Source organism: Acipenser ruthenus, chromosome 54 (genome assembly GCF_902713425.1).
Source record: "Acipenser ruthenus chromosome 54, fAciRut3.2 maternal haplotype, whole genome shotgun sequence".
In the NCBI taxonomy this organism is placed as follows: domain Eukaryota; kingdom Metazoa; phylum Chordata; class Actinopteri; order Acipenseriformes; family Acipenseridae; genus Acipenser; species Acipenser ruthenus.
The window spans coordinates 6,925,146-6,949,993 of record NC_081242.1 but is presented as its reverse complement, the minus strand read 5'-3'; the positions used below and the strand labels follow the sequence as shown (position 1 = coordinate 6,949,993).

General features: G+C 37.9%; 1 protein-coding gene and 2 long non-coding RNA genes across 4 annotated transcripts in view; all 3 read left to right on the top strand.

Moving 5' to 3' along the window:
• The window catches only part of LOC131723305 (keratin-associated protein 4-3-like), a 115,523-nt gene that overhangs the window by 5,999 nt on the left and 84,676 nt on the right, over positions 1–24,848 (top strand). For both annotated transcript variants that reach the window (XM_059016922.1, XM_059016924.1), the window contains exons 4-5: positions 812–928; positions 1,394–1,504. In XM_059016922.1, coding sequence (XP_058872905.1) covers positions 812–928; positions 1,394–1,504 — 228 coding nt within the window. The remainder of the gene's footprint in view (positions 1–811; positions 929–1,393; positions 1,505–24,848) is intronic.
• On the top strand, positions 15,184–16,563 carry LOC131723309 (uncharacterized). Its single transcript, XR_009320223.1, has 3 exons — positions 15,184–15,253; positions 15,908–16,027; positions 16,465–16,563. It is a non-coding gene; the product is annotated as an uncharacterized LOC131723309 (long non-coding RNA).
• LOC131723308 (uncharacterized) lies at positions 18,830–22,379 on the top strand. Its single transcript, XR_009320222.1, has 6 exons — positions 18,830–18,931; positions 19,462–19,578; positions 20,079–20,159; positions 20,755–20,874; positions 21,315–21,404; positions 22,277–22,379. It is a non-coding gene; the product is annotated as an uncharacterized LOC131723308 (long non-coding RNA).

Here is a 24,848-nt window from a genome sequence, read left to right as displayed (position 1 = left end):
TTTGTCTTTAACAAGGGGTAGAAACTTTGATGTAAAGCTGTGTCACAAAGTTCTTTCCAGATAATCAGCCAGCACGCTGCACACCAGCTACTATGGGTCATATCCTAGGGGCTCTGCATCTGGATGCAGCCACAATATGTACTGTTAGCTTGGGATCTGCTGACAAATGGCTGATCTGATTTGCATGTGCACTGTAAGCACACGCATACATGCACACGCACATGCACACTTGAATGTGAAAAGACCTCAAAGTCCATAATGTTATACCAAATAGAGTTCTACATTTTCCTTAATGTAATTTAATGTGTATTTTTAATAAATCTGCTGAAAATTACGTTACAAATCGCATTGTACACAGGGACATTTTAACATTGTGATCCTCCTTTTATCATTTACGAAGCCTATTGAAAGACCTTTTGAAGATTTAAGGCGACAATGTCAGAAATTATTTATGTTCTGAAAGACATTACTCAACCACCTAACATTGCAGAGATATTATTGTACTGAATTCATAGAACAAGTTGAAACCATAATAACCATTGATAAATAATAGACTCTTTAAACTGGGTTTTATGGCAGTTTTTATTTTCATGCAATTTCATTTGTGATTAACTTGCTACATTTCAACACTACTAAAACATGTTTGATAATATAATATAATATAATATAACATAATATAATATAACAATTGCTTATCATCCCCAGTACTTCCCAGCTCTGCAGTTGAGGGCATCCTTTCAGCCCTAGTGAAGCAATTTATTTGCTAATCCCTACTGCAATATTTACCAGGTCCCACATTCTTGTTTTTTAGCGGTACAGTTGAGATGCTACACCTGCCCTGAAACGAGTGATGAATCAACATGTGCTGTATCCGTCTGCGCCCTCACAGATGTGTTTTGTAGGAACACCTACAAGAGAACTGGAACAGGTAAGTGGTGACAGCGGGGAGCCCTGTCTGTCTCGAGACTCTCTCTGTCCCTCTGCCTGTTTCTCTCCATTCATTGCTTCATTGCTTTCTCTCTTATACTTTGCTCTGCTTTTACTTAGTTAAAGTGATATAAGGGTTATACTGTGTGTTTAGTTACGAACATCAATCACATATATTAACACTATTTTAAAATGATCATATATTAGAAAACATAATATACATTGTCATATATATACTGTATATGATTATATACATTGTCTATGTAAGAAGTCTTTGAAATGCTGTCCTGTATGTCATATACAGCATTATTTCTACCACAACGTGCGATTACTCCATGACGAAGATGAAACTCTTTCTTCTTGGTCTCTCATCACTTCCCGTGCTGCTGTTCAGTTTCACTCCAATGCTCAACAGTAGTTGGATATTTTGAAATACACATGTTGAGCTTTCAGTGTCCCTTTTTAGGACCAACTGCCACCTACTCTGTGTCAAAGGCCTGTGCTACCAGAGCGACTTGTATTAATAAACTGGATGCATTTCCTGTAGAGGTATGCTGCATAGGACCCAGGTGTAATGGTAAGACCCTTTTTGTTATTCTGGTAGTTATTTATTTATATTAAATAATTATGTTATCTAATATGTGTAGGCTGTGTAAGTTGCTTTGGATAAAAGTGTCTGTGTGGAAGGATGGTGGGTAATTCACTGAAACACACGGGAGAGGTTTTATTTGAAAACCCTGCACTGGCGCCCAGTTTTAATATTTTGGATATTTCTTTTAGGCCGCAGAGGGCGCTGTTGACCGTGAGTACCGACAACGGTAAACAGGACCACAGAAATACCAATACTGGTAAACAGTTAAAAGCTGGCACACTCACAGGTGCTCAAAATAATAATGAAAACAAAAGGAGAAATGAAAAAGGAAAATAAAACACAGTAATAAAACTATAAAATAAAGGTGCTGCTTACGCAGTGCCTCCACTGCCGCTAAGCCGGTCAGCTCAGGATCTCTGTCCTACGCTGTTATGCACTCTACACTGGGGTGGCCAAGGTTCCCCTATCACTACACACGACCCCTCGGGTACGTAACAATATATTTTAATAAATGGTTTATTTATTACTGGCTGTCTTCCTCAGCCGGCTTGCCTGTTTTGGTCACTCGCTCCAACCACTGGCGTTCCTGCCTGGTCTGTGTTTACACTGGCCTTCTCAGCCAGCGTCTCTGTGTATTCCCAATCACGGCCACCCAAATGCACAACCAAGTGCAGTACAATCCCCTAATCCCCCGCCCGCCTCTCAGCCACTCAGAGAGAGGAAAAGCCAGCACACCCTCTTCCCCACCTCTCCATGACTGACAGGCGGATCTATGAGGCTGCTGCCCCATTTCTGCAGTACAACACATGCGCCACAGAGTCAACACAGATCTCTGTTTTAGTAAGGAAGCAAGTACCACTATTTTTAGGATTTATAGTGTTCTGAAATACTGTCTACTTAGGTTTATTTAATGTTTAAACAGGTCCGCGAAATGTCTGCGAAATCTTAATTTTATTAAGAAACATACCCATGAAAAATACATAAATTTACCGTGATTTAAGTAGACCCCTATTTATGAGTCTGATTTCTCAAGTACCGTTACCACAGATAATCCCCAATGAAACGCATGCACTAGAATGTCAGATTAATACATAGTTATTAATAAACGGTACCATTATTTATTCTCTTACCTGCTGGGGAGCATTTACACTTGCTTCTTAGTAAATGGGATTTGAAGCCATTTGTACTTAAGATATTTATTTGATTGTTTATAAATGTCACACCATTGAGTGTTGTAGTGTAATGGATTCGGTTGTAGGGTCTGTAAGTTTTATGTATTAAGTAGTTTTATGTTTAAACTGATATAGAGATTGAAGATGTTCTTTATAAGAGGAAAGGAACCATGTGTGTCTGTTAAGACTTTCATCTTTATAAACATCTGTAAAGCTCTATATTATTATTAATTAGTCATTTAACAGATGCTTTTATCCAAAGCGACTCAACAACTGCTGCTGCAGAGTCACTTCCAATAGGACCTCCTTTGTTTTATTGTTTTCAAGTCCTAATAAAAATGCCCCCCCCCCCCCCCAAGATGAACATGGATGGGTCTACTGGTAACTGGAATATTCCATATTTCATTTTAGGTAAATGCAATTCGTATTTGTAAATGATTTAAGTTTAGCAGAACCCCCTCCAATAACCCTGTCTACCCTTTTATTTGAGAATGATAAATCCCCACAGCTTTGTTTGATACGTCTTGGTGGTTTTACAGAGAAATTGATTTGCTTCACATGTGCTGAAACAACTGATGGAAGTTCCTGTTATCCAAGTTTATGTGCAGCTGAAGCATTCTGCAAGAGTGACTACAAACTGAACGGGGCAGGTAAACGCTTCTCCTTCATTTGGGGTTTCTATTCTTTGTGTTTCCAGTTTGGTGCTTGTGAAATCCGGCAGTGAAAGGAGACCGTTGAGAGCATTTGTGTTCATGTCTAAGGAGTCCATTCCTAGCAATCCTTTTCGTAATCCTCAAATCTAACATTACATACACCTCACTGCTTCATTGCTACTTTGCAGCCACGTTTCCCATGTTTAGAGATTTAAAAATACATAACTTTCTTATCATTAACTGACTATTATTAAGCAGGGTAGAGCCCTGTTTAGAATAACGTAACACATAACTTTGTACAGTATCTTATGCCTCACATATTAACTTTCAGTGGACACTTTCTTTTTTCCAAAGCATGGAATATTGTCCCACATGGAAAATTAAAAGTAGTATAGTGGAACCATAATATGTACATGGTACTGTAGAGTCACAGAGGATTTCATTCTGTATAAATGCCCTGCTTATTGATTTGTCAGAATCACTGATTTGGCACTAGCTGGTTCTGTCACCACTAACCTTGCTTTTCTCCACTTTACAGGAGTGCCTGTTGTCACTAAGTCCTGTGCAGCTGATTGCAAAGCTGTTGACAATACAGCAGACAAAAACGTGAGGACAACTTGCTGCAAAACAGGATATTGTAATGGTAAGGCTGCTATTAACTGATAAAATAGTTCCAGCCCAGCTTTAAAATCCGCCAAATTGATAGATTTTTGGTTTGCTTATGCATGTTTTTTTTTCACTTTAATCTTTGATATGTATATAGTTTAAAAACACCATGGGATGTTTTATTAATTATATTTTTATTACATTTTTGAAGAGAGACAATGTAGATTTATGTTACAAAATGAGAAACAAGGACACAATATTACGAAGGTGTTCTTAAAGACCTTTTTAGGGTTTAAAATTAATATTCAAGTGATCTAATCCCTAAATCCTCTCTTCGTTTGTATCATGAAGACAGCCCTTCTCCTCGCTCACATAGTTATTTCTACAGGAAGAGGTTTGACTTTCTTAATCTTGCCACACAAAGCATCAGGCTCCTATTTTAATTAGCCATTACAGTTCGACCACAGTTTAGCTCATTTGAATAGCCCTCCATGCCTTTGATTCTAGATGGCAGTGCAATGAGCTGCTGGAGACCTATTCATTAAACCCCTGTGTTTGACTTTCAGGAAAAGCCTTGAGTTGCAACACTTGTACTAATGAAGCTGACGAAACTAAATGTGCAGCAACAGCCTGCGCTACAACTGACAAACTATGTCAGAGCAGTTACACCCTCACTGCACCAGGTAAGCTGTGATCACAAGGGGAAAGGTGACTGATACCTGTGTCTCTGTCACCAGCTCGTTCCTCCTCTGCACATTTAAAGGACAAGAGCCTGTGGGTCCACTCCATAGTAAATGTATGTTGTGTCTTAAAGGTTGCAGATTCATGATTACACTCTGAGTACTGAGAGAGAGGACCTGTTTCAGAGCTCAATAGAGGCTACAGGGGGTGCTTTTAACTTTGGAGTTTTTTTAAAAAGTCACACATTGCGATGCATGACAGAATATGATAAGCAAAGTGATTTATAAACAGCAAAATATTTACATCCATTATGTGCAATGGTGTTGTGACTTCCAGGACCCCTTGACAATGAAAATACATTAAATGTCAATTGATTGCTAAGGGTGTCTGGTGCCTAACCTCGTTTGTTGTATTCCTTTTATAGATGTTCCAGTATCAAAGGCATGTGCTGGGGCTTGCACACCATCCGCTACTGTGAAGTGCTGCGGTACATCTCAGTGTAACGGTAATGCTAACGTTATTGTGTATATTATACAACAGCAGTCACTGAGGCGGCACACTGATTGGTCACATGTTCACATGTTCTAACTGGAGAACTTTAACAAAACACCACCTGGAGGCAAACAAACAAAACAACGGGAATCAGAAATAAAATAAAAAATAAAAGGGCTGTAATCATCCTCCAGTGTAGCTGCTCTCGCTCAAACTAGAAACCTTATTGAATCCTTGCACTACACTGTCTCTTTGTGTAGTCACACAACTTCACCCTGGTAAATGGCATCTCATTGCAGAAAGAGATTGCTAAAAAATAGTTATCGTTCAAGTTAATAGTTACAACTCAGATGCATCCGGGTTAGGCTTTTAGCAGAGATACTGAGATGAGATGGGCTGGGTAACAGTCAATGATAAGGGGAGCAGTGAAATGTTCACATTTACAAATGTCAGGTAGACAGTAATGTTTTATCAATAAGACTTTATCAATGTTTCATTTTGAAGAGATTGATAAACGTGTTGAAACACTATCAGGTATGTGTCTATTTGAGCCAGCCGTAGCCCAACCTCTCCTTCCTTATTCATTGGCTCTCCCTGGCTTGTTTTGCAGTGGACCTCTTGAAATGCTACACCTGCACTGACTTGACAGATGAATCTAATTGTAAAGATATAACAGTCTGTGGGTACGGTGACAAGTTCTGTAAAACCACTTACAAACTAACTGGAACTGGTAAGTAATGATCCCTATGGGCCGGGTTTCTCTGAATATAACAAATTTACCTCACTTCTCTTTCTCTCGTACATTCCTACTTAGTGTTGGCATTAACATGGATTTTTCCAGCAGCTTCTTTCTAAATAAAGACAAGAACATCTTTGCAGCCATCACAAGAGTCAAGTTTACATTGCACTAATGTTTCCCACATTAAAGTCGCCATTCAATCAGCTAACAATAGTATTCAAGACAGATAAATGGATCTCTACAATCAGGGCTGTTTTGTAAATGTACCTCCACCTACAAATCCAAGCCAAAATACTTTGTATTACATGCTTCCCACTGTCTTTATTCTCTAATACAATGTTTGAAATGGCAAAAGTAATAAAGCCCTGTGTCAATTGATGAGATAATAGTTATAGAATTATGACTAACTTTCTTTTTGGATTCATTGATAGGTGTCACCGTCAGCAAGGGATGTGCATCAACTTGTACTGTAACAACAGCTTTCCCGCGAGATGAGTGCTGTCAGGGAGAACTGTGTAACGGTAATACAGATACTATTGTAATATTGTTAATAAAATCACTAACAGCTACCAACAAATCAAAACTACAGAAGCAACGGGGTGTTCTAACATTTTTTTGACAGCATATATATTTATTGTAAAACGTACATATATAAACAGAGCAGTCAGTACTTTTTTTTACACCTTGCTTAAAACAACTATGAAAGCACTTTTATGAGACAAATGGCAATCATTTTAAATGTTGATTAAATGCTGTAAAAAAAAACAACTGAATGATGAGGTCACTAAACCCCTCAATTTTATTTTGTATCTATTTGGTAAAACTAGCTTGACAGGGTAACTTCCAGCAGAACCCAGCTGTTAATAAATGATCGCTTGGTACAGCCTTTAGTTATATTAGAAAGCTCACTGTTGAAGTCTCGCGAGCACCACACCACAGACGCGATGTGATTTTTAAATTGCCAATGAGAGACTTTTGAAACGACATGACCATACACAAGAAGCGACACGGAGGCGATGAAACAGGTTTGAAAACATACTATAGTTTGTCATATATATATATATATATATATATATATACATACTGTAATTAATTAATTTAATAATAATAACAATAATAATAATAATAATAATAATAATAATAATAATGATAATATGCTCACGTTGAAAATATCAGCTCTGTAGGGTTTCCTGTAAAATGCACAACACATATTGATTTCAATAGTTTACAAAATGACCTGTCAAATTAGCTGTTAGCAGTGGTTAAGGGATTCAGCTGGTTACCTGACTAACTATTCATTTCTAAAACCTCTGTTATTCATGAGACTTATTTCTCAAGTACCGTTACCTCAGATAATCCCCAATGAAATGTATGCACTAGAATGTCAGATTAATACATAGTTATTAATAAACGGTACCATTATTTATTCTCTTACCTGATGGGGAGCATTTACACTTGCTTCTTAGTAAAAGGGATTTGAAGCCATTTGTACTTAAGATATTTATGTGATTCTTTCTAAATTTCACACCATTGAGTGTTGTAGTGTAATGGATTCAGTTGTAGGGACTGTAAGTTTTATGTATTAAGTAGTTCTATTTTTAAACTGATATAGAGATTGAAGATGTTCTTTATAAGAGGAAAGGAATCATGTGTGCCTGTTAAGACTTTCATCTTTATAAACATCTGTAAAGCTCTATATTATTATGAATTAGTCATTTAACAGATGCTTTTATCCAAAGCGACTCATCAACTGCTGCTGCAGAGTCACTTCCAATAGGACCTCGCTTGTTTTACGTCTCATCCGAAGGACAGAGCACAAGGAGGTTAAGAGACTTGCTCAGGGTCACACACACTCAGAGTGACTCGATGGCTGAGCTGGGATTGAATCTTTAACCACTAGACCACCAAGCCACCTACTAAGTCAAACGTATTGTTTAAACTAGGTCTTGCTTGTTTTACAGATAAATTGATTTGCTTCCAATGTGCTGAAACAACCGATGAAAGTTCCTGTACTTCGAGTCCATGTGCAGCTGAAGCATTCTGCAAGAGTGACTACAAACTCAACGGGGCAGGTAAGCGCTTCTCCTTCATTTGGGGTTTCTATTCTTTGTGTTTCCAGTTTGGTGCTTGTGAATTCCAGCTGGTGAAAGGAGACCATTGAGAGCAGTTGTGTTCATGACTCAGGAGTCCATTCCTAGCAATCCTTTTCGTAATCCTCAAATCTAACATCACATACACCTCACTGCTTCATTGCTACTTTGCAGCCACATTTCCCATGTTTAGAGATTTAAAATTGTGGCAGGCTGGCTCGCAGTGGTGAGGTGTGGTGACGTCACGGACCAGGAAGTAACTGAAACCAAAACAATGGATGGGCGGGTGAAGCTGAATGCTATTGCATTCAGCGTGTTTAATTCATCAAATAAACAAAAACAAAAGATTTTAACAATGAACAAAATACAAAGCAAAAAGGCGCGATGGCCAAACAAACAGAAACAAGTATATTTTTAAATATAGCAATTGTTAATTTTATATGCTCTCGCCCTCTCTCTCTCCGCTCTCCCGTACTCTCCTCTTTACACTCCCCTGCAGAACGGACAGTTGCCGGTTCTTATACTCTGGCCGAGGGGTTAACTAGCTGTTAATTATCTTACTACCCCTCGGCCACAGTCTGCATGCGTTTGGTAAGGATGCATGACTGTCAGCTAGTTAAATAATCAGTAGCTGATCAGTCATGCATCCTCACAGGGTTTTTAAAAATAATAATAAAAGACACAGCGCTTTTATCCGCACCGTAAACAACAATACCAATAATAATACATAGGGGCGGGACACTACGCCACAAAAATACATAACTTTCTTATCATTAACTGACTATTATTAAGCATGGTAGAACCCTGTTTTAGAATAACGGAACACATAACTTTGTACAGTAACTTATGCCTCACATATTAACTTCCAGTGGACACTTTCTTTTTCCACAAGCATGGAATATTGTCCCACATGGAAAATTAAAGCAGTACAGTGGAACCATAATATGTACATGTTAGAGTCACCGAGGATTTGATTCTGTATAAATGCCCTGCTTATTGATTTGTCAGAATCACTGATTTGGCACCAGCTGGTTCTGTCACCACTAACCTTGCTTTTCTCCACTTTACAGGAGTGCCTGTTGTCACTAAGTCCTGTGCAGCTGATTGCAAAGCTGTTGACAATACAGCAGACAAAAACGTGTGGACAACTTGCTGCAAAACAGGATATTGTAATGGTAAGGCTGCTATTAACTGATAAAATAGTTCCATCCCAGCTTAAAATCCACCAAAGTGATACATTTTTGGTTTGCTTATGCATGTTTTTTTCACTTTAATCTCGGATATGTATATAGTTTAAAAACACAATGGGATGTTTTATTAATTATATTTTTATTACATTTTTGAAGCGAGACAATGTAGGTTTATGTTACAAAATGAGAAACAAGGACACAATATTACGAAGGTGTTCTTAAAGACCTTTTTGGGGTTTAAAATTAATATTCAAGTGATCTAATCCCTAATTCCTCTCTTCGTTTGTATCATGAAGACAGCCCTTCTCCTCGCTCACATAGTTATTTCTACAGGAAGAGGTTTGACTTTCTTAATCTTGCCACACAAATCATCAGGCTCCTAGTTTAATTAGCCATTAGCGATACATTTGAAACTTACAAATGTCAAGTAGACAGTTATGTTTTATCAATAGGTCTTTATCAATGTTTCATTTTGAAGAGATTGATAAACGTGTTGAATCACTATCAGGTATGTGTCTATTTGAGCCAGCCGTAGCCCAGCCTCTCCTTCCTTATTCATTGGCTCTCCCTGGCTTGTTTTGCAGTGGACCTCTTGAAATGCTTCACCTGCACTGACTTGACAGACGAAACTAAGTGTAAAGATATAACAGTCTGTGGGTACGGTGACAAGTTCTGTAAAACCACTTACAAACTAACTGGAACTGGTAAGTAATGATCCCTATGAGCCGGGTTTCTCTGAATATAACAATATTACCTCGCTTCTCTCTCTTGTCCATTCCTACTTAGTGTTGGGATTAACATAGATTTTTCCAGCAGCTTCTTTCTAAATAAACACAAGAACATCTTTGCAGCCATCACAAGAGTCAAGTTTACATTGCACTAATGTTTCCCACATTCAAGTCGCCATTCAATCAGCTAACAATAGTATTCAAGACAGATAAATGGATCTCTACAATCAGGGCTGTTTTGTAAATGTACCTCCACCTACAAATCCAAGCTAAAATACTTTTTATTACATGCTTCCCACTGTCTTTATTCTCTAATACGATGTTTGAAATGGCAAGAGTAATAAAGCCCTGTGTCAATTGATGAGATAATAGTTATAGAATTATGACTAACTTTCTTTTTGGATTCATTGGTAGATGTCACCGTCAGCAAGGGATGTGCATCAACTTGTACTGTAACAACAGCTTTCCCGCGAGATGAGTGCTGTCAGGGAAAACTGTGTAACGGTAATACAGATACTATTGTAATATTGTTAATAAAATCACTAACAGCTACCACCAAATCAAAACTACAGAAGCAACGGGGTGTTCTAATACATTTTTTTGACTGCATATATATTTATTGTAAAACGTACATATATAAACAGAGCAGTCAGTACTTTTTTTTACACCTTGCTTAAAACAACTATGAAAGCACTTTTATGAGTCAAATGGCAATCATTTTTAATGTTGATTAAATGCTGTAAAAAAAACTGAATGAAGAGGTCTCTAAACCCCTCAATTTTATTTTGTATATATATATATATATATATATATATATATATATACAGTACTGTGCAAAAGTTTTAGGCAGGTGTGAAAAAATGCTGTAAAGTAAGAATGCTTTCAAAAATAGACATGTTAATGGTTTATATTTATCAATTAACAAAATGCAAAGTGAGTGAACAGAAGAAAAATCTACATCAAATCAATATTTGGTGTGACCACCCTTTGCCTTCAAAACAGCATCAATTCTTCTAGGTACACTTGCACACAGTTTTTGAAGGAACTCGGCAGGTAGGTTGGCCCAAACATCTTGGAGAAATAACCACAGTTCTTCTGTGGATTTAGGCAGCCTCAGTTGCTTCTCTCTCTTCATGTAATCCCAGACAGAGTCGATGATGTTGAGATCAGGGCTCTGTGGGGGCCATACCATCACTTCCAGGACTCCTTGTTCTTCTTTACGCTGACGATAGTTCTTAATGACTTTCGCTGTATGTTTGGAGTCGTTGTCATGCTGCAGAATAAATTTGGGGCCAATCAGATGCCTCCCTGATGGTATTGCATGATGGATAAGTATCTGCCTGTACTTCTCAGCATTGAGGAGACCATTAATTCTGACCAAATCCCCAACTCCATTTGCAGAAATGCAGCCCCAAACTTGCAAGGAACCTCCACCATTCTTCACTGTTGCCTGCAGACACTCATTCGTGTACTGCTCTCCAGCCCTTCGGCGAACAAACTGCCTTCTGCTACAGCCAAATATTTCAAATTTTGACTCATCAGTCCAGAGCACCTGCTGCCATTTTTCTGCACCCCAGTTCCTGTGTTTTCGTGCATAGTTGAGTCGCTTGGCCTTGTTTCCACGTCGGAGGTATGGCTTTTTGGCCGCAAGTCTTCCATGAAGGCCACTTCTGACCAGACTTCTCCGGACAGTAGATGGGTGTACCAGGGTCCCACTGTTTTCTGCCAATTCTGAGCTGATGGCACTGCTGGACATCTTCCGATTGCGAAGGGAACTAAGCATGATGTGTCTTTCATCTGCTGCAGTAAGTTTCCTTGGCCGACCACTGCGTCTACGGTCCTCAACGTTGCCCGTTTCTTTGTGCTTCTTCAAAAGAGCTTGGACAGCACATCTGTAAACCTTGAAATTTCTGCCTGTCTGCCTTGAAATTTCTGCCTGGGAGAGACCTTGCTGATGCAGTATAACTACCTTGTGTCTTGCTGCTGTGCTCAGTCTTGCCATGGTGTATGACTTTTGATAGTAAACTGTCTTCAGCAACCTCACCTTGTTAGCTGAGTTTGGCTGTTCCTCACCCAGTTTTATTCCTCCTACACAGCTGTTTCTGTTTCAGTTAATGATTGTGTTTCAACCTACATATTGAATTGACGATCATTAGCACCTGTTTGGTATAATTGTTTAATCATACACTTGACTATATGCCTACAAAATCCCTGACTTTATGCAAGTGTACCTAGAAGAATTGATGCTGTTTTGAAGGCAAAGGGTGGTCACACCAAATATGGATTGTATTTAGATTTTTCTTCTGTTCACTCACTTTGCATTTAGTTAATTGATAAATATAATCTATTAACATGTCTATTTTTGAAAGCATTCTTACTTTACAGTATTTTTTCACACCTGCCTAAAACTTTTGCACAGTACTGTATATACTGTAATTAATTAATTTAATAATAATAATAATAATAATAATAATAATAATAATAATAATAATAATAATATGCTCACGTTGAAAATATCAGCTCTGTAGCGTTTCCTGTAAAATGCACAACACATTATTGATTTCAATAGTTTACAAAAGGACCTGTCAAATTAGCTGTTAGCAGTGGTTAAGGGATTCAGCTGGTTACCTGACTAACTGTTATTCATGAGTCTGATTTCTCAACTACCGTTACCACAGATAATCCCCATTTAAATGCATGCACTAGAGTGTCAGATTAATACATAGTTATTAATAAATGGTATTTATTCTCTTACTTGATGGGGAGCATTTACAATTGCTTCTTAGTAAATGGGATTTGAAGTCATTTGTACTTAAGATATTTATTTGATTGTTTCGAAATTTCACACCATTGAGTGTTGTAGTGTAATGGATTCGGTTGTAGGGACTGTAAGTTTTATGTATTAAGTAGTTTTATTTTTAAACTGATATAGAGATTGAAGATGTTCTTTATTAAATGAAAGGAACCATGTGTGTCTGTTAAGACTTTCATCTTTATAAACATCTGTAAAGCTCTATATTATTATTAATTAGTCATTTAACAGATGCTTTTATCCAAAGCAACTCAACAACTGCTGCTGCAGAGTCACTTCCAATCGGACCTCGTCTGTTTTACGTCTATTCCGAAGGACGGAGCACAAAGAGGTTAAGAGACTTGCTCAGGGTCTCACACACTCAGAGTGACTCGATGGCTGAGCTGGGATTGACTCTTTAACCACTGGACCACCAAGCCCCCTACTAACTCAAACGTATTGTTTAAACTAGGTCTTGCTTGTTTTACAGATAAATTGATTTGCTTCCAATGTGCTGAAACAACCGATGAAAGTTCCTGTACTTCGAGTCCATGTGCAGCTGAAGCATTCTGCAAGAGTGACTACAAACTCAACGGGGCAGGTAAGCGCTTCTCCTTCATTTGGGGTTTCTATTCTTTGTGATTCCAGTTTGGTGCTTGTGAATTCGGCTGCTGAAAGGAGACCGTTGAGATCAGTTGTGTTCATGTCTAAGGAGTCCATTCCTAGCAATCCTTTTCGTAATCCTCAAATCTAACGTTACATACACCTCACTGCTTCATTGCTACTTTGCAGCCACATTTCCCATGTTTAGAGATTTAAAATACATAAATGTCTTATCATTAACTGACTATTATTAAGCATGGTAGAGCCCTGTTTTAGAATAACGGAACACATAACATTGTACAGTAAATTATGCCTCACAAAGTAACTTCCAGTGGACACTTTCTTTTTCCACAAGCATGCAATATTGTCCCACATGGAAACGTAAATGCAGTATAGTGGAACCATAATATGTACATGGTACTGTAGAGTCACCGAGGATTTGATTCTGTATAAATGCCCTGCTTATTTATTTGTAAGAATCACTGATTTGGCACTAGCTGGTTCTGTCAACACTAACCTTGCTTTTCTCCACCTTACAGGAGTGCCTGTTGTCACAAAGTCCTGTACAGCTGATTGCAAAGCTGTTGACAATACAGCAGACAAAAACGTGAGGACAACTTGCTGCAAAACGGGATTTTGTAATGGTAAGCCTGCTATTAACTTTTAAAATAGTTCCATCCCAGCTTTAAAATCAGCCAAATTGATACATTTTTGGTTTGCTTGTGTATGTTTTCTTTTCACATTAATCTCGGATATGTATATAGTTTAAAATACACCATGGGATGTTTTATTAATTATATTTTTATTACATTTTTGAAGAGAGACAATGTAAATTTATGTTACAAAATGAGAAACGAGGACACAATATTACTAAGGTGTTCTTAAAGCCCTTTTTGTGTTTTAAAATTAATATTCAAGTGATCTAATCCCTAAATCCTCTCTTCGTTTGTATTATGAAGACAGACTTTCTCCCCACTCACATAGTTATTTCTACAGGAAGAGGTTTGACTTTCTTAATCTTGCCACACAAAGCATCAGGCTCCTAGTTTAATTAGCCATTACAGATCGACCACAGTTTAGCTCAGTTGAATAGCCCTCCATGCCTTTGATTCTGGATGGCAGTGCAATGAGCTGCTGGAGACCTATTCATTAAACCCTTGTGTTTGTCTTTCAGGAAACGCCTTGAGTTGCAACACTTGTACTAATGAAGCTGACGAAACTAAATGTGCAGCAACAGCCTGCTCTCCAACTGACAAACTATGTCAGAGCACTTATACCCTCACTGCACCAGGTAAGCTGTGATCACAAGGGGAAAGGTGACTGATACCTGTGTCTCTGTCGCCAGCTCGTTCCTCCTCTGCACATTTAAACGGACAAGGGCCTGTGGGTCCACTCCATAGTAAATGTATGTTGTGGTATTTGTGAAGTACACTGAGAGTCTTGAAGGTTGCAGGTTCATGATTACAGTCTGAGTACTGAGAGAGAGGACCTGTTTCAGAGCTCAGTAGAGGCTACAGGGGGTGCTTTTAACTTTGGAGTTTTTTTAAAAAGTCACACATTGCGATGCATGACAGAACATGATAAGCAAAGTGATTTATAAACAACAAAATTAATACAATAGTTAACTGTGGTTTTCCAGACCTGTAATTTGCTCTTTATGGCACTTTATCACAAGCCTTTTCGCACTGTATTTTAATAAGGGGTTGATATATCACCCGGGCTGTGGGAATCACCTGTGAGATTAATAAAGAGTTCATACAATGGTGGTATTGAGATCTATATTCACATCCATTATATGCAATGGTGTTGTGCCTTCCAGGACCCCCTTGACAATGAGAATACATTCAATGTCAATTGATTGCTAAGGGTGTCTTGTGCCTAACCTCGTTTGTTGTATCACTTTTATAGATGTTCCAGTATCAAAAGCATGTGCTGCGGTTTGCACACCATCCGCTACTGTGAAGTGCTGCGGTACATCTCAGTGTAACGGTAATGCTAACGTTATTGTTAATTATACAACGGCAGTCACTGAGGCGGCACACTGTAAACGGTAGCTCATTACAGAAAAAGATAGTTAAATAGTTATGGTTCAAGTTACAAGCCACAAAAGTCATCCCATCCCACCCACAAGTCAGCTGCATCCAGGTTAGGCTTTTATTATTAGTAGTAATTTAGCAGAAACTTGTATCCAAAGCGACTTACAGAGACTAGTGGGTGAACTATGCATCACAACTGCTGCTGCAGAGTCACTTCCAATAGGACCTGGGCTTTACGTCTCTGAAGGACGGAGCACAAGCAGGTTAAGTGACTTGCTCAGGGTTACACACAGCGAGTCAGTGGTTGAGCCGGGAACCTCCTGGTAATAAGCTACTTTCTTTAACAACTGGACAACCAAGCCTCCTTTGTATCATAGATACTGAGATGATAAGGGTAGATCTAGTCAATAATAAGGGGAGCACTGGAAATGTGAAACTTACAAATATCAAGTAGACAGTAATGTTTTATCAATAGGTCTTTATCAATGTTTCATTATGAAGAGATTGATAAACATGTTGAAACACTATCAGCTATGTGTCTATTTGCGCCAGCCGTAGCCCAGCCTCTCCTTCCTTATTCATTGTCTCTCCCTGGCTTGTTTTGCAGTGGACCTCTTGAAATGCTACACCTGCACCGACTTGACAGACGAAACTAAGTGTAAAGATATAACAGTCTGTGGGTACGGTGACAAGTTCTGTAAAACCACTTACAAACTAACTGGAACTGGTAAGTAATGATCCCTATGAGCCGGGTTTCTCTGAATATAACAATATTACCTCGCTTCTCTCTCTCGTCCATTCCTACTTAGTGTTGGTAAAACATGGATTTTTCCAGCAGCTTCTTTCTAAATAAAGACAAGAACATCTTTGCAGTCATCACAAAAGTCAAGTTTACATTGCACTAATGTTTCCCACATTCAAGTCGCCATTCAATCAGCTAACAATAGTATTCAAGACAGATAAATGGATCTCTAGAATCAGGGCTGTTTTGTAAATGTACCTCCACCTACAAATCCAAGCTAAAACACTTTTTATTACGTGCTTCCCATTGTTTTTATTCTCCAATAAAATGTTTGAAATGGCAAAAGTAATAAAGCCCTGTGTCAATTGATGAGATAATAGTTATAGAATTATGACTAACTTTCTTTTTGCATTCATTGATAGGTGTCACCGTCAGCAAGGGATGTGCATCAACTTGTACTGTAACAACAGCTTTCCCGCGAGATGAGTGCTGTCAGGGAGAACTGTGTAACGGTAATACAGATACTATTGTAATATTGTTAATAAAATCAAAACTACAGGTGTTCAAATACATTTTTTTTGACTGCATATATATTTATTGTAAAACGCACATATATAAACAGAGCAGTCAGTACTTTTTTTTACACCTTGCTTAAAACAACTATGAAAGCACTTTTATGAGTCAAATGGCAATCATTTTAAATGTTGATTAAATGCTGTAAAAAAAACAACTGAATGAAGAGGTCTCTAAACCCCTCAATTTTATTTTGTATCTATTTGGTCAAACTAGCTTGACAGGGTAACTTCCAGCAGAACCCAGCTGTTAATAAATGATCGCTTGGTACAGCCTTTAGTTATAGTAGAAAGCTCACTGTTGAAGTCTCGCGAGCACCACACCACAGACGCAATGTGATTTTTAAATTGCCAATGAGAGACTTTTGAAACGACATGACCATACACAAGAAGCGACACAGAGGTGATGCGACAGGTTTGAAACATAATATACATTGTCATATATATATATATATATATATATGTATATATATATATATATATATAATATAGTATTATTATTATTATTTATTATATATATATATATATATATATATATATATATATATATATATATATATATATATATATATATATATATATAATATATTATTATTATTATTTATTTCTTAGCAGACGCCCTTATCCAGGGCGACTTACAATCGTAAGCAAATACATTTCAATTGTTACAATACAAGTAATACAATAAGAGCAAGAAATACAATATATTCTGTAATTAATTAATAATAATAATAATAATAATAATAATAATAATAATAATAATATGCTCATGTTGAAAATATCAGCTCTGTAGGGTTTCCTGTAAAATGCACACCACATTATTGATTTCAATAGTTTACAAAAGGACCTGTCAAATTAGCTGTTAGCAGTGGTTAAGGGATTCAGCTGGTTACCTGACTAAATAGTCATTTCTAAAACCTCTGTTATTCATGAGTCTTATTTCTCAAGTACTGTTACCACAGATAATCCCCAATGAAACGCATGCACTAGAATGTCAGATTAATACATAGTTATTAATAAACGGTACCATTATTTATTCTCTTACCTGATGGGGAGCATTTACAATTTGCTTCTTAGTAAATGGGATTTGAAGCCATTTGTACTTAAGATATTTATTTGATTGTTTCGAAATTTCACACCATTGAGTGTTGTAGTGTAATGGATTCGGTTGTAGGGTCTGTAAGTTTTATGTATTAAGTAGCTTTATTTTTAAACTGATATAGAGATTGAAGATGTTCTTTATAAGAGGAAAGGAACCATATGTGCCTGTTAAGACTTTCATCTTTATAAACATCTGTAAAGCTCTTTTATGAATTAGTCATTTAACAGATGTTTTTATCCAATGCGACTCAACAACTGCTGCTGCAGAGTCACTTCCAATAGGACCTCGCTTGTTTTACGTCTCATCCGATGGTCGGAGCACCACGAGGTTAAGAGACTTGCTCAAGGTCACACACGCTCAGAGGGACTCGATGGCTGAGCGGGGATTGAACCTTTAACCACTAAACCACCAAGCCACCTACTAAGTCAAATGTATTGTTTAAACTAGGTCTTGTTTGTTTTACAGATAAATTGACTTGCTTCCAATGTGCTGAAACAATCGATGAAAGTTCCTGTACTTATGTGCAGCTGGAACATTCTGCCAGAGTGACTACAAACTCAACGGGGCAGGTAAGCACTTCTCCATCATTTGGGGTTTCTATTCTTTGTGTTTCCAGTTTCGTGCTTGTGAATTCGGCTGGTGAAAGGAGACCGTTGAGAGCAGTTATGGTCATGACTAAGGAGTGCATTCCTAGCAATCCATTTCGTAATCCTCAAATCGAACATTACATACACCTCACTGCTTCATTGCTACTTTGCACCCACATTTCCCATGTTTAGAGATTCAGAATACATAAATGTCTTATCATTAACTGACTGTTATTAAGCATGGTAGAACCCTGTTTAGAGTAACAGAACACATAACTTTGTACAGTAACTTATGCCTCACATATTAACTTTCAGTGGACACTTTCTTTTTTTCCAGAGCATGGAATATTGTCCCACATGGAAACGTAAATGCAGTATAGTGGAACCATAATATGTACATGGTACTGTAGAGTCACCGAGGATTTGATTCTGTATAAATGCCCTGCTTATTTATTTGTAAGAATCACTGATTTGGCACTAGCTGGTTCTGTCAACACTAACCTTGCTTTTCTCCACCTTACAGGAGTGCCTGTTGTCACTAAGTCCTGTGCAGCTGATTGCAAAGCTGTTGACAATACAGCAGACAAAAACGTGAGGACAACTTGCTGCAAAACGGGATATTGTAATGGTAAGCCTGCTATTAACTTTTAAAATAGTTCTATCCCAGCTTTAAAATCAGCCAAATTGATACATTTTTGGTTTGCTTGTGTATGTTTTCTTTTCACATTAATCTCGGATATGTATATAGTTTAAAATACACCATGGGATGTTTTATTAATTATATTTTTATTACATTTTTGAAGAGAGACAATGTAAATTTATGTTACAAAATGAGAAACGAGGACACAATATTACTAAGGTGTTCTTAAAGCCCTTTTTGGGGTTTAAAATTAATATTCAAGTGATCTAATCCCTAAATCCTCTCTTCGTTTGTATTATGAAGACAGCCTTTCTCCCCACTCACATAGTTATTTCTACAGGAAGAGGTTTGACTTTCTTAATCTTGCCACACAAAGCATCAGGCTCCTAGTTTAATTAGCCATTACAGATCGACCACAGTTTAGCTCAATTGAATAGCCCTCCATGCCTTTGATTCTGGATGGCAGTGCAATGAGCTGCTGGAGACCTATTCATTAAACCCTTGTGTTTGTCTTTCAGGAAACGCCTTGAGTTGCAACACTTGTACTAATGAAGCTGACGAAACTAAATGTGCAGCAACAGCCTGCTCTCCAACTGACAAACTATGTCAGAGCAGTTATACCCTCACTGCACCAGGTAAGCTGTGATCGCAAGGGGAATGGTGACTGATACCTGTGTCTCTGTCACCAGCTCGTTCCTCCTCTGCACATTTAAAGGACAAGGGCCTGTGGGTCCACTCCATAGTAAATGTATGTTGTGGTATTTGTGAAGTACAGTGAGAGTCTTGAAGGTTGCAGGTTCATGATTACACTCTGAGTTGACTTATAAACAATAAAATTAATACAATAGTTAACTGTGGTTTTCCAGACCTGTAATTTGCTCTTTATGGCACTTTATCACAGACCTTTTTGGACTGTATTTTAATAAGGGGTTGATATATCACCCAGGCTGTGGGAATCACCTGTGAGATTAATAAAGAGTTCATACGATGGTGGTATTGAGCTCTATATTTACATCCATTACATGCAGTGGTGTTGTGCCTTCCAGGACCCCCTTGACAATGAGAATACATTCAATGTCAATTGATTGCTAAGGGTGTCTGGTGCTGAACCTTGTTTGTTGTATCCCTTTTATAGATATTCCAGTATCAAAGGCATGTGCTGGGGTTTGCACACCATCCGCTACTGTGAAGTGCTGCGGTACATCTCAGTGTAACGGTAATGCTAACGTTATTGTTAATTATACAACAGCAGTCACTGAGGCGGCACACTGATTGGTCACATGTTCACATGTTCTAACTGGAGAACTTTAACAAAACACCACCTGGAGGCAAACAAACAAAACAACGGGAATCAGAAATAAAATAAAAAATAAAAGGGCTGTAATCATCCTCCAGTGTAGCTGCTCTCGCTCAAACTAGAAACCTTATTGAATACTTGCACTACACTGTCTCTTTGTGTAGTCACACAACTTCACCTTGGTAAATGGGATCTCATTGCAGAAAGAGATTGCTAAAAAATAGTTATCGTTCAAGTTAATAGTTATAACTCAGCTGCATCCAGGTTAGACTTTTAGCAGAGATACTGAGATGAGATGGGCTGGGTAACAGTCAATGATAAGGGGAGCAGTGAAATGTTCACATTTACAAATGTCAGGTAGACAGTAATGTTTTATCAATAAGACTTTAAAAATGTTTCATTATGAAGAGATTGATAAATGTGTTGAAACACTATCAGCTATGTGTCTATTTGAGCCAGCCGTAGCCCAGCCTCTCCTTCCTTATTCATTGTCTCTCCCTGGCTTGTTTTGCAGTGGACCTCTTGAAATGCTACACCTGCACCGACTTGACAGACGAAACTAAGTGTAAAGATATAACAGTCTGTGGGTTCGGTGACAAGTTCTGTAAAACCACTTACAAACTAACTGGAACTGGTAAGTAATGATCCCTATGAGCCGGGTTTCTCTGAATATAACAAGTTTACCTCACTTCTCTTTCTCTCGTACATTCCTACTTAGTGTTGGGATTAACATGGATTTTTCCAGCAGCTTCTTTCTAAATAAACACAAGAACATCTTTGCAGCCATCACAAGAGTCAAGTTTACATTGCACTAATGTTTCCCACATTCAAGTCGCCATTCAATCAGCTAACAATAGTATTCAAGACAGATAAATGGATCTCTACAATCAGGGCTGTTTTGTAAATGTACCTCCACCTACAAATCCAAGCCAAAATACTTTGTATTATATGCTTCCCACTGTCTTTATTCTCTAATACAATGTTTGAAATGGCAAAAGTAATAAAGCCCTTTGTCAATTGATGAGATAATAGTTATAGAATTATGACTAACTTTCTTTTTGCATTCATTGATAGGTGTCACCGTCAGCAAGGGATGTGCATCAACTTGTACTGTAACAACAGCTTTCCCGCGAGATGAGTGCTGTCAGGGAGAACTGTGTAACGGTAATACAGATACTATTGTAATATTTTTAATAAAATCAAAACTACAGGTGTTCAAATACATTTTTTTTGACTGCATATATATTTATAGTAAAACGTACATATATAAACAGAGCAGTCAGTACTTTTTTTTACAACTTGCTTCAAACAACTATGAAAGCTCTTTAATCTGTCAAATGGCATTTATTTAAAATGTTGATTAAATGCTGTAAATAAAAAAAAACAGAATGAAGAGCTCCCTCAATTTTCAAGTACCATTACCACAGATAATCCCCAATGAAATGCATACACTAGAATGTCAGATTAATACATAGCTATTAATAAACGGTACCATTATTTATTCTGTTAACTGATGGGGAGCATTTACACTTGCTTCTTAGTAAATGGGATTTGAAGCCATTTGTACTTAAAATATTTATGTCATTCTTTCTAAATTTCACACCATTGAGTGTTTTAGTGTAATGGATTCGGTTGTAGGGTCTGTAAGTTTTATGTATTAAGTAGTTTTATTTTTAAACTGATATAGAGATTGAAGATGTTCTTTATAAGAGGAAAGGAACCATGTGTGCCTGTTAAGACTTTCATCTTTATAAACATCTGTAAAGCTCTATATTATTATTAATTAGTCATTTAACAGATGCTTTTATCCAAAGCGACTCAACAACTGCTGCTGCAGAGTCACTTCCAATAGGACCTCGCTTGTTTTAAGTCTCATCCGAAGGTCGGAGCACAAGGAGGTTAAGAGACTTGCTCAGGGTCTCACACACTCAGAGTGACTCGATGGCTGAGCTGGGATTGAATCTTTAACCACTGGACCACCAAGCCCCCTACTAACTCAAACGTATTGTTTAAACTAGGTCTTGCTTGTTTTACAGATAAATTGATTTGCTTCCAATGTGCTGAAACAACCGATGAAAGTTCCTGTACTTCGAGTCCATGTGCGGCTGGAACATTCTGCCAGAGTGACTACAAACTCAACGGGGCAGGTAAGCGCTTCTCCTTCATTTGGGGTTTCTATTCTTTGTGTTTCCAGTTTGGTGCTTGTGAATTCGGCTGGTGAAAGGAGACCATTGAGAGCAGTTGTGTTCATGTCTAAGGAGTCCATTCCTAGCAATCCTTTTCGTAATCCTCAAATCTAAAATCACATACACCTCACTGCTTCATTGATACGTTGCAGCCACATTTCCCAAGTTTAGAGATTTAAAATACATACATTTCTTATCATTAACTGACTATTATTAAGCATGGTAGAGCCCTGTTTAGAATAACGGAACACATAACTTTGTTCAGTAACTTATGCCTCACATATTAACATTCAGTGGACACTTTCTTTTTTCCAGAACATGCAATATTGTCGCACATGTAAAAATAAAAGCAGTATAGTGGATCCATAATATGTACATGGTACTGTAGAGTCACAGAGGATTTGATTCTGTATAAATGCACTGCTTATTGATTTGTCAGAATCACTGATTTGGCACTAGCTGGTTCTGTCACCACTAACCTTGCTTTTCTCCACCTTACAGGAGTGCCTGTTGTCACTAAGTCCTGTGCAGCTGATTGCAAAGCTGTTGACAATACAGCAGACAAAAACGTGAGGACAACTTGCTGCAAAACAGGATATTGTAATGGTAAGGCTGCTATTAACTGATAAAATAGTTCCAGCCCAGCTTTAAAATCAGCCAAATTGATAGATTTTTGGTTTGCTTATGCATGTTTTTTTTCACTTTAATCTTTGATATGTATATAGTTTAAAAACACCATGGGATGTTTTATTAATTATATTTTTATTACATTTTTGAAGAGAGACAATGTAGATTTATGTTACAAAATGAGAAACAAGGACAGAATATTACGAAGGTGTTCTTAAAGACCTTTTTAGGGTTTAAAATTAATATTCAAGTGATCTAATCCCTAAATCCTCTCTTCGTTTGTATCATGAAGACAGCCCTTCTCCCCGCTCACATAGTTATTTCTACAGGAAGAGGTTTGACTTTCTTAATCTTGCCACACAAAGCATCAGGCTCCTAGTTTAATTAGCCATTACAGTTCGACCACAGTTTAGCTCAATTGAATAGCCCTCCATGCCTTTGATTCTGGATGGCAGTGCAATGAGCTGCTGGAGACCTATTCATTAAACCCCTCTGTTTGACTTTCAGGAAACGCCTTGAGTTGCAACACTTGTACTAATGAAGCTGACGAACCTAAATGTGCAGCAACAGCCTGCGCTGCAACTGACAAACTATGTCAGAGCAGTTATACCCTCACTGCACCAGGTAAGCTGTGATCGCAAGGGGAAAGGTGACTGATACCTGTGTCTCTGTCACCAGCTCGTTCCTCCTCTGCACATTTAAAGGACAAGGGCCTGTGGGTCCACTCCATAGTAAATGTATGTTGTGGTATTTGTGAAGTACACTGAGAGTCTTGAAGGTTGCAGGTTCATGATTACACTCTGAGTTGACCTATAAACAACAAAATTAATACAATAGTTAACTGTGGTTTTCCAGACCTGTAATTTGCTCTTTGGCACTTTATCATAGACCTTTTTGCACTGTATTTTAATAAGGGGTTGATATATCACCCAGGCTGTGGGAATCACTTGTGAGATTAATGAAGAGTTCATACGATGGTGGTATTGAGCTCTATATTTACTTCCATTACATGCAATGGTGTTGTGCCTTCCAGGTTCCCCTTAACAATGAGAATACATTCAATGTCAATTGATTGCTAAGGGTGTCTGGTGTCTGGTGCCTAACCTCGTTTGTTGTATTCCTTTTATAGATGTTCCAGTATCAAAGGCATGTGCTGAGGCTTGCACACCATCCGCTACTGTGAAGTGCTGCGGTACATCTCAGTGTAACGGTAATGCTAACGTTATTGTTAATTATACAACAGCAGTCACTGAGGCGGCACACTGATTGGTCACATGTTCACATGTTCTAACTGGAGAACTTTAACAAAACACCACCTGGAGGCAAACAAACAAAACAACGGGAATCAGAAATAAAATAAAAAATAAAAGGGCTGTAATCATCCTCCAGTGTAGCTGCTCTCGCTCAAACTAGCAATCTTATTGAATACTTGCACTACACTGTCTCTTTGTGTAGTCACACAACTTCACCCTGGTAAATGGGATCTCATTGCAGAAAGAGATTGCTAAAAAATAGTTATCGTTCAAGTTAATAGTTATAACTCAGCTGCATCCAGGTTAGACTTTTAGCAGAGATACTGAAATGCATCCAGGTTAGGCTTTTATTATTAGTAGTAATTTAGCAGACACTTCTATCCAAAGTGACTTACAGAGACTAGTGGGTGAACTATGTATCACAACTGCTGCTGCGGAGTCACTTCCAATAGGACCTGGGCTTTATGTCTCTGAAGGACGGAGCACAAGGAGGTTAAGTGACTTGCTCAGGGTTACACACAGTGAGTCAGTGGCTGACCATG